Raw genomic sequence first — 11,603 nt, forward strand, 5'->3', positions numbered from 1 at the left:
CGATAGCGATATAATTTGACCTGTCACAAGCAGGTAGATCCCCTTATTGGCATCGCCTGGGAATCGGAAATGTCAGGATGCGAAGAGAAGGCGAGAGAGCAGGCGTAAATCGTTCGATAGCGTTGAAAGCCATCAGTACGTTAGCTATGATCGTTCATCGGCCTATCCCCCAGTCATATTACGACCTATTTCCAGTGGCCAATTAACCTCCTGGGATGCACGCGCTCTTGCTTCCGAGTTACCGTGATTAGTTCTCCCTGTTTAGCCTCTTGGGTGCGGTCAGAGTGATTAATTTTCCGAGTTGGTGGTGATAGAAAAACTGATTAAATCATCAATCACAGTTTCGTCTGGCATTATCTCCGGCAGAATATTCGAGGGAATGCGAGAGGGAATCCCAGAAAATACCCTTGTCGAAGGATTTATTCGTAAACAACCGTGTGCAGTTTCACGAGAGGTCTCGGGATATCACGTATCGCTGGAGACGGGGGTCGGGGAATAGAAAAAAGGGCGAGAGGGAGGGAAAAGAATCGAGCGAGACGCTCAAGTGTTCCCATGACGTCGAGTGCGTCTGCTTTGAATGAATGAATGCACAATTATAATAGATGAATCAGTGATATTTCATTATATATTTTAATGTTTCGTTGACTTTTCAATGATAAAACAATAAAACGCATGTGATAAAATTAGGTGACCACAAAACGGCGGCTCCAGAAGCCGAAAAATAATAAATAAGGGAAGAGTTATCCAGGAAATTTGGATGATTAATATAGTTTTTCGGAATCGAATTGAAATAAGAGATAAATCTGTAATATTTCATCATATATTTTAATGTTTTATTCACTTTTCAATGACATAACAATAACACAGATGTGGTAACATTAGCAGGCCACAAAATGACACCGCCGATAGCCGAAAAATAATCCTATATAAATAAGAAAAAAGATAGACGTGACTTTTTGTCCCAACAGAGAATCTAAACTTGGCCGAATGTTCGATAGTACATTCCAGGAGTAGGAGCCAGGGGACATGTACAGACTGTGTACAATGATAGGAAACATGGAATTGATGCGGTCCTTGTGACCTCTACACATATACAGAAACGGACTGAAACCGACAAGGACGGTTCTATCGATCTTTCACTCAACTCCATCCTATATTCATGCTTATATTGACCGTCGGATGAACTGAGACCCGTCGCAAGATATCGTCCTCGGATTAAATGACATTGAGTAGTAAACAAGTCTGTTATGATTTCTTTCCTCTACATTTCACATGTCACTGCAGATGCTCTTGCAGTTGAGATTACTCTTCCAAGAAGTCCGGGGAATGGGACTTTAAGGTGTTTCATGTGAAAAATCAAAAGAATGATAAAAAATTGGAAAAATCATGGGAGAAGTGTCTAATTGTGAGTCTGCTGCGTCATTGGAAATTTTTTCATATTTTTTTCTAGATCTTGATCCTATTCTAAAAAGAACATACGCAAGCTGTAGCGTAAAACTAACGAATTGATGAAATGAAAAAACAAATTCTGGCCATTGAGGTGAGCGTATATTCATGCATGTGGTGTATATTGACCGACGAATGGACTGAGACCCGTCGCAATATATCGTCCTCGGCTAAAATGACATTGAGTAGTAAACAATTTTGTTATGATTTCTTTCCTCTACATTTCACATGTCACTGCAGATGCTCTTGCAGTTGAGATTACTCTTCCAAGAAGTCCGGGGAATGGGACTTTAAGGTGTTTCATGTGGAAAGTCAAAAGAATGATAAAAAATTTGGAAAAAGTCTCGAGACAGAAAATAATGAAATTTTGATGTTCTGGCAACCCTTCTAGCCATAAGGGCGAGGTTACCTCGCTCTCAATCAGGGAAATTTTCACGAGAACAATGGACTCCCCTTCCATTTTGTCCCCCAGAGAAATACAGCCGAAACACCTCAATATCACGAGATACTGCGACGCAATGTAATGTGCATCGAGCTGGGATATTCGAGTCCTGAGTGGTTATTAATGGAGAATGGTTGATGCACGTTATCAAATCAAGATGAAAATGATATGAAACCTTAAAGTGGTCGAGAACCCACCAGCCCTTGGGCTTTACCAGTGTTTTACATAACTCGAATGGTCACTATCCATTTTGTCAGCTTCGATCGTTTTCGATGTTGAGTGTAATAGTGTAGAGACTTGTTACATCATTTCGGTAAAAATGATACCCTAGGGGTGCACCTGGATCTCTCATTTGCATGAGCATCAGCATAAGTTGTATTATTCAAATACTATTATCTGAAGAATAGTAAATTGAAGCGAAACTGGAGAGGTTTTCAAGTATTTCGTCTCGTCCGGAATTCCGGGGGGTTCGAAAACACTGGAAAATACACATTTTGCAGAAAGGTCAAGTGATCACTGGAGTTGAAAAATCCCAGAGACTTCTGGGAATTCGAAACACATTGTCAAGCACTGCATTTCACACATACTTTCAACATCTGGCGTTGGCATGTGAACAAAGTGGCTCGGTCTCATCTTCACTCGACTCTCGACGGAATTGTGGATGTCCCAATTAGAAAAACAAAACTCACTTCGTCTTTGAATTAGTGGGTTTCTTTTTTTTTATGGTTATTATCTCAGCCATCGGGTATGAAATTATAATTATCACTCTTGCTTTGAATTGTCGTTGTTTCATTTTACAGGAGAGTCAATTTTTATGTTATTTGAGCTGGTATTTCTGGTGGTTGCAACGGTTTGATGGTCATCTGTTGTTCCCCCAATGTAACATTTCTTTTTATAGAAAAATTGATTTCAGTTAATGAATTTACTGCAATGTTTCGCTATTGGATTTTTCAACTCCCTGGAAAATAGCTGTTGTGGTCTGAGCCACCGCTATTATAGAGGTGATAGTGAACTTCATATTCCCCAGCGAAAAATTTACCGCAGCTATCCGCCTCGTGCAAATTCCATCGAAACTTTTAAACCTCATTGGTTTTCGGAGGGATATCATGTTAGCTCGTGCAAATGTGGTGAGCAATAGGTGTTCCTTTCGAACCGCCATTTTCATAAGTATCTTATCTCCCGCGAATACACCATATTCCAGAGTATAATCATATCACTCTTTAAACATCAAAGGATATTCACTCGCTCTCTTTTCCCTCTCGATCGCCTGATGCTTCACAAAGAGCCTCAGTACAGCCATCAATTCCCGTAGGCCCTGGTAGTGTAGCTGCTCTTGATGAGTCCCAGAATTCAAATAACTCGGGCTCTATTTCTGAGCCCCAGCAGAAGCACTAGAGTAAAAGCCGTGTGTTAAAAAGAGGGTGATGATGAACCTCGAATGTTCAAACACTCGAGTGAATTTTGTCGCACGCAAGCCAATGCGGCGGGGGCCACACGTAGTGCTGGTGTCCCTTCGGTGAGGCTACGTGAGCTTTTGTTCAACACGTGTCACTTTATCCGGCTAGAGCAAACTAATACCGAAATTTATGGTTTTAGATTTTCATTTCGTGTTTTGTTTCGTTGGCTTTCCCCCCGAACACCCAGCGAGAAAACATGTGCGGATTTCTCGAATTTCGGGTTTTTCTTTATGATACCATGTGGTGACAATAAATTGAGGAACATGGAGGGTTCATTTTCACTGAATTTCTCGTGAAAGATAATAAAAATTTTTTGTTTCCGCACGGATAAAAAATGTAGGACAAAAGATTGAATTTTCCCGTTGGATTTTGTTGGCAAATTAGTCCTGAAATTTCATGCAATCATTTTCGTACGGGTTTTTAGCGATAAATCTGTCAATTTCTGGAATATTCTGCGCAATTGCTATTCCCAGATCTACACTGTTTGAAATTTATTTAATTTTCAGTAATGAGTGCAATTGAATTCTCGATGTTGTGGGATTCGATTGAATTTATGATCACGTCATTCATGAAAATTGAATACTAAATTTAATTGAATTTTCAATAAATTGAGAATTTCGCGGCATAATCGCCTGGATTTTTATTATTTTCTATCATTTTCATTGTTGGGGTCCCAATGGGGTCTAGGAGTGTGTATAGAACATTGGGGTCTAGGAGTCTCCCCTGGTTCAAAACCATCTTTGGAGGCATCAGCACGCCATTTCTCGACCCGCTCTTTCATTTGAGCCCAAAAAAACATTCATATCTTGTCTGACATCTCTGCTACAAACTCTGGTCTTCAACTCTGGTTTTCAATTGAAAACCGGAGATTGAAATGGAGATGTTACCTAAATTTCGAAAAGTTTTTACTCGTGTAATCTAATGATAGTATTTCTGAAATGTTCATTAAATTTTATAATTACATTTCGTCGAGCGATGTTATTCATTTTTCCGGGATAATTTTCATCGAATATTGTTCTTCACGACTAGTTGCATGACAAAAGCATCTCAACACTTCTATCTCCACTTGTACCAAATCCTTTCGTTGGTTGTTTCCCGGAAAATTTCAAGTTTTCTTTGTTTTCAATTGCACTATGCGGTGACAATACATTAAGCAACATGGAGAGTCACTCAATTTCTCACGAATGATAGTGAAAATGATGGAAGTTTCAATAGTACCATGGAAGCAGGCTTCTGAACCCTTCCATTTTCACTTTTCATCTCTCAGACACCTGAAGCTAGATGAGAGAAACTCTACCTATGGCGCGGGACGGATGACTGTTGAAGAAAAACATAAAAGAGGCAAAAGTGGAAACAAAAAGTATGCACTGTATGTACAACCTTCATGAGTCGTGCTTCGCTACTTTGTCATCCGCTGCAAATTACTTGTATGGCCGCGAGAAGAACAATGCGACTGAGGGGCTGTCTGCTGTTGCCATCTGATATTAAAAAAATGAGACATTCTGGGACATTTACTTTTTCTCCTCAACTCTGCATGTGTGAAATTTAAACAACAAAATACACTCAGAATGATAACATTTTCCTCAAAGTGAGTGGATTGTTGTTCACCCTTGTTCATTACGCCGACTTTTTGTATGGGAATTTATTAATTCAACTGGAGTGGGAGAAACGTAGCCGATGGGGCTCAGGACTGCTGAGCCTCACAGGATATTAATTAATATGCCCGGACATGTGCGTCATTTTTCTGGATATCACACTGAGAAATCTCTGGGTAATCCCTTAATAGCATGAAAGCGCAGAGTGGAGGGAACGCGGATAGAGTACAGTAATTAGGGAAGGATAAGCCGGAGAAAAATTGATACAGAGTTCTATTATTGGTTGAAAAAAAACTCTATTACACTGTTAGAAAATAACCAGTGAAATTTCAGTTCAAATCTTCTAATAATTACTAGTTTACTTTACATTTCCAGACATATTATTCTTGACAAAGCTGTTAAATTCTGAAAGTTTTAATCCAATTCCAATTTATTAAGTTCGAAAACTACTTATTGGTCAAGTGAAAGTTCAGTGAACAAATGGAAGACACTTTTATGGACAATTGATCCATTTTTTTGTTGATACGTGTTCTCATTTCGGAAGCAGTTACAGAATCATGAGTTCTTTCTTATTAGACTTTATCAGATGTTCATATTATTTAGTAAAAATTCGGCTTCAGAAAATTCAGTTGAATGTAATTCCCAATTTTTACAATGAGGTTAACAACTCAGGCTGTCATGGAAATTTCACTGATCTCTCAATATAAAAAACATTTTTTTTTTCATTTTCGAGATGAACGAGAATTTCTATGAACGATTTTATAGCAAATTGAATTCAAATATTAAAAATTCACATGCAGTTGTCACTTAAATTTAATTAAAATTCAATTTGTGGCGAATGCATGACGCTCGTCCCTCCAATTTGATACATTTGAATAATAAGAGGCCATAAAAAATGTTGGAGATTAAACTAAAAATCAACATCAAAGAATCATTCGGTTGCAATTACTTGGTGTGTATAAACAGTCCAAAGGAGTCTCTTCTGAGGGGCGTTGTACGTGCGAGAGAACCTGGGATGGGGGTTTCTATTTCAAGAGGCCTGCGCACGTATAACTACGGCGACGTGGGAGAGAGCGTTGTACTTAGCTCTGGGGTCTCTTTAAGAGTCACAACCCGACGGGAGTCAGAAGTCCGTGAAGAGGAGATCGGTCGTGCAAGTCCCCCCTTTTTTTTTATCCTCTTTCATATGGGTAGAGGAGGCCAACGGAATATACTCCAATTTTATTTCTGTATGGGAAGTTTTTTTTCTGCCTTCGATGTACTTATTTCGATGAGCATTTAATGGAACAGTCAATCGATACAGCAACATCTTTAATTGATGGGGCAATATCTACATGAATAAATGAACGAGTCGTTCAAATTTATTGGTGGCATTTATTAATCTGTCAGTATATTTTTCAAGCACACGAAAAGCATGGAAAATTGTATATAGGGGAAGGTGAAGGAAAAAAAAATAGTCGTTGAATCAACAATATCTTCTGACCAAATGGTGTGATTGAGGTGAATTAAGGTTTATTTCTAAGCCTGAAAAAATACTTTCAAAGAGAGAAACTTTAACATTCCTACAATGTTATTATTGACGAATCTGTTAAGTTCAGAAGTTTTCAATGGAATTAAAATTTTTCTTAATTTGAAAACTATTTATTGGTCTATTGGAAGTCAAATGAACAAATTAAAAACACTTTGATATGGACACAAGGCAGAGGAAACAGTGTATAGAGGTATGGGGAGGGATAATCCGAAGGAAAATTGATAAAGTCCAACTATCGGCTGAAAGAAACTCTATTAACAATGACAGATATACATGACATTTCCATGAATATTAATTAATACAGCAACATCTTTAATTGATGGAGCAATATCCACATGAAGAAATAAAAGAGTCGTTCAAATTTATTGATGGCATTAATTAATCTGTCAATATATTTTTCAAGCACACGAAAAGCATGGGAAATTGTATATAGGGGAGTGTGAGGTAAAAATATATCTCGTTAAATCATCAATATCTTCTGACCAAACGGTGCGATTGGGGTGAATCAAGTGTTATTTTGAAACCTAAAAAAATATCTCCAAAAAGAGAAACTTTATCAATTATTAATTTATTTGCCATTTCTACAATCAGATTATTGACGAATCTATCAAATTCTGGAGTATTCAATGGAAATCCAATTTTTGAAATTTGAAAACTATTTATTGGTCTATTGGAAGTCAAGTGGCGAATTATAATTATTGATGAATCTGTGAAATTTTGGAATATTCAAGAAATTCCAATTTTTTAAATTTGAAAAATGTTTATTGGTCTATCGTAACTCAAGTGAACAAAGGAAAGGCACTTTTATATGAACACAGGACAGACAGAACAGTGTATAGAGAACAGTAATCAGGAAAGGATAATCCGAAGAAAAATCAAAATACAGCAACATCCTAAATTGATGGAGGAATATCTACACGAAGAAATGAACGAATCGTTCAAATTTATTAATACCACTTATTAATCTGCCAATATATTTTACAACCACACAGTGCATGGAAAATTGCACATAGGCGGTGAGGTAAAATGCACCTTCTTAAATCATCACAATCTCTTGTCCAATTGATGCAATTGAGATGAATCAGCTCGCATTTCCAAACCTGAAAGAATACCTCTAAAATTCATGAAAGAATATTGTATCTCACTCTACCAATCATTACTTATTGAGCAATAAAAACAGAAGGATTGACAATTAATTGCATAGTGCATCCCAGTGCGAGTGAGCCTGCTGACGGATGAATGCTTACCAACTGCACTATCAACAAAATTCATTCGTCAAAGATAAATAAACTCTCCTTCGGAGAATCTAAAAAAAACACATATGACATCAAAGAAAAGGATATGAACCATGAATTGGTCACGATTCTATAGGTTTTTCTGTCACCACCAGTGGATGCACACAACGTAAAATCGAAAAATATATGTGGTGGAACAAAGGGAGCATCGGCCGACGCCACGACAGCGCAGAATCCAGGGGGGGAAAGACTGGCAGGGATAACGAGGGACAGGGATTTTCAGAGCGCACATACAAAACCCCAACGAGTAGACTGAATGGAGGCATGAGTGGGATAGAGACAGACATTGGGTGGCTCGGCGTCGCGACGCTCCTCTCGTTCACCCCTCTGACGTTCCAGCGATGACGTCGAGCCTCTCGTCTAACGATTCCGTTAACCATCGTACTTTCAGTTCAAGTCCCGCAATTTTTGTTTTCCTTTTCCTTTTTCCTCCTTTTTTTTCGTTCCGCATTCGTGCTCTCGCCCTTTTTCCCCCCTTCACCGGCGTTTTTTCACTGCTGAATGACCAATGAATACCTCGGGAATTGCGAATCTCGATTCTCCAGCATAACATGTGAGTTATAATTCCCTCCAGCTCTGCACAAGCGCGCATAGTCACACAGTGACTACGCACACGCGCACTTGACTGGCATAAGAAAGGTTGGAGCACAGAGGATAGATTATATATAATATATAAGTTTCATATACTTGAGTTTTCCGTCTTTCTTGGTGGAAAATAGTTGGTCCGTATCCACGGCAAAAGCTCGACCGCCATTCGTCCTCCTCGGCTTACACTTTTATTTTTTCTTCCATTGTTCCCACTTAAGCTTTTAGCATTTCATTTCTTTCTTTTTTTTTGGCTTCTGTCCTTCTCCACACACTCTACTACTCGCTTTTTTCGATAATCTTTTACTTTTTAGTTCACTCTTGCTCCGGTTTTTGTACCACTTTTTGGTGAATGTGCGCGTGGAGCGGAGAGTTACTTCGAAAGAGAGAGGTAGAAAAGTGCTATGAAAGAGTCTGCATCGCGACACATCAGAGCAAGTAGAGACGGCCTCCTTTGTGCGGCTTCTGAAATTTTCCGAGTGGTTACGCGTCCGTTCAAGAAAGAGCTTTACATTTTGACGAGTGCACTGTATGTCTCTTTGATTTTACCGATATTTTTTTGAGCAGTGGTTGAAGCCCTTGGGGTTTTTTTGGTTCGGGGAATTTAATGCCAAGTGACAGAGGGGTGGTGAGGATGTGGTGATGATTGAGCTACTTACCGGAGGCAGACGCCAATGCAGCAAGAACTTATCAAGGTAATGAACACAATGCTACTGGGGAGGGTAACCTTCGCTGGGAGCAACTTCCTGTTCGTTCGGCGAAGTATTTATGATGGGTACATTGGGCTTTATGATCCCCTTTGCTCGGGGGTGATGCCAACAATTATAGGGAGCTATGCTGTTGACTATCGCTTGAGGGCACATTTCATACTTTTTGTTCGGGCTTTTATCGAGTGGAGTTAATGCCGGAGTTAAACGTCTGGGCTTTTTTGTGATTTCAAGGAAAACTATATTGAATTTCAAATTTCAGTGAGAATTCAAGGGAATCCCAATTTTTTTGACAGCAGAAACACGAGAACTGAAAGGTTAATTGGAAATTCAAAAAAATTTTCAGCCGAATTTTCCTGACTTCTATCAATTTTGGGGATATTAACTGTCGCTTGATAACAGTTTTTAATAAATGTGTCGGAAATTTCAGCCGAAATGTTGAATCGCGATAATTCAATGAGGCGAAAACGTGGGGTAATGCAGTAGAAATGTTAGTATGCATAGTTATAATTAGCGTTATATTCTGAATGTAATTACCTTCATTTTTTAAAAACTTTTTTCCAAATGTTTTTTAAAATACGTGTCAATGAGGCCATGTTGAGGATTCCGAGAGAAATTCTTGAGAAGCCAAAGGCATTTTAAAAATGCATGTCACATTTATGCAAATTGCTTGGAAATTATTTTTGGAGTAGCATTCAACGCACGGATGATTCTCATTTTCTGTGTATCACAGTATGTTAAATTTTTCTCTGAACTAGAGCAATTTCAACAGTGAGGCCTAGATTTTACACTCTCATAGTGGAGGATGACTCTGGAGTTTTCATTCTTCGAGGGATTGGGGGTTTTTTATTAATGATATTGAACATTAGAGAGGGACGCATGAGAGAGTTCACGGAGGCTGACATATTCGGACGATCAATGCCAATTTTCATGAAAATTTATGGAAATTGGCAATAACAAAACCTCAGCAACACTCCAACCATTCTGGAATGAAAATTAAATGGTCGTATAGTACAGTTTGCGTAGAATATTTGCATTTGATTCCATATTTGGGAAATTGATTGAATCATAACATGCTGAAGGTAATGAAAATTTGTATTTCTTAATGCACGACAAAACAGTGAAATTAAAAGGGAAATTCTATTCCACATTCATAATTTTGGGAGTTATCTTCGTCCCAAAAATTTCATAATCATCTGGCATAAATTCTTATGATATACTGGAGGAAATGAAAAATTTCATTTCTCCATCCGAAAGTCTCAGGAATTCAAAAAGTTAATTTCTACGGACAGGCATGTGGAACGGGTCCGATAGAAACGACCCATTCAGATTCCATTGACCATAAAAAAATAGAATATGACGTTCGAACTGGTGACATGAAACCGACTTAACCGTCATAAAAATAGACGTAGGAAAAAGTTGGGGGAAAATTAACTTTTACTCTACAAGTAATTTTGGAATAAAATCGGGTTCCAGACCTTTTTCACTTCTTATCAAGAGAATACAATTACTTCTTGGAAATTTTTATCATTTCACAGAAATTGCAAGGTCTTTCAAAGCTGCAGATTTTAGCGCAATTAATCCACAAAAATTGTTGGAAATGAGGAAAACTTAGTTAAATATATCCTTGACATTCCAATTAATTAAAAACTCAACGTGATTGTCAATATGTTCAGGGAATTCTCTTGTGCCTATTGGTAAAAAATTAGGAATTTCATTGAGATTTCACTAGTCAGAAATACCACGACTTTTCTCCTACCCAGAATTCAATGTCACTCTCCTGAGAATTACTGGTCAACTGCCCATGAAATTACCATTTTCCTGAAACAGCGCAGAGCTGTGTGAACTTGGAGTCGAAGTTTGATAAATCGATTTTTTTTCTTATAGTTTCGATTGTACTCAGTGAGTACCTGAACGTACCACATTCATTTTCGTTTGTACCCCGCATCCCTAGACGTAAGGGGTGCGGAAAAAATCGTGCAGCGTCGGAAATGAAGGTACGGAAAAAATTTTCATGTGCAAGGATTCAGCATGGATAGTACTGGTATGTACTATATTTTTCCATTTCATTTATAAACCCCTTCAATACTTTACCCGCTTTTAAAATCTTAAATGTATGAAGGACGTCAGGAAAACATACAGATAACTTCTAAATCGTTAGTACTCGTTTGTACCAACGAAAATTATTCATTATTACTATTATTATTATTATTATTCTAATCAAATCACCTGATTCCATTTTGATCAACCGTAAAATCATCGTAATGGATTCCATATGTAGTTCGTGAAGTTTTGATGTGGGTACGTCTCATCTTCCGTACTTCCACTCCCATCGCAGTACAAACGGAACAATTTACTGTACATGATAATGAGACCAAGTACAAACCATTGAGAGCTTCAAAAACAGTCGTAGATTATTCAGAAAAATTATACAAACGTTTTTCTGAATTTTTCCGAGATAATCGCGAAAAACGAAATCGCGAAAAAAAATTAATTCAATTTATCTAGTATAGGGTGTAGGAAGTGGAAAAACGCAATTCTGAGC

The 11,603-nt window shown here is 38.1% G+C and overlaps 1 protein-coding gene across 4 annotated transcripts in view; it reads left to right on the forward strand.

The window, feature by feature from the left end:
- Positions 1–11,603, forward strand: part of LOC107036199 (IQ motif and SEC7 domain-containing protein 1) — a 63,944-nt gene that overhangs the window by 2,070 nt on the left and 50,271 nt on the right. Inside the window, exon 1 of one of the 4 annotated variants that reach the window (XM_015254040.1) lies at positions 8,930–9,046. The exons of the other annotated variants lie outside the window; for them this stretch is intronic. Coding sequence (XP_015109526.1) covers positions 8,994–9,046 — 53 coding nt within the window. The 5' untranslated portion in view covers positions 8,930–8,993. Of the gene's footprint in view, positions 1–8,929; positions 9,047–11,603 lie in introns of those variants that run through there. 4 annotated transcript variants of the gene reach the window in all.

The sequence above is a fragment of the Diachasma alloeum genome, unplaced genomic scaffold (genome assembly GCF_001412515.2).
Source record: "Diachasma alloeum isolate Michigan unplaced genomic scaffold, Dall2.0 Dall_scaffold_00176, whole genome shotgun sequence".
Lineage (NCBI taxonomy): Eukaryota > Metazoa > Arthropoda > Insecta > Hymenoptera > Braconidae > Diachasma > Diachasma alloeum.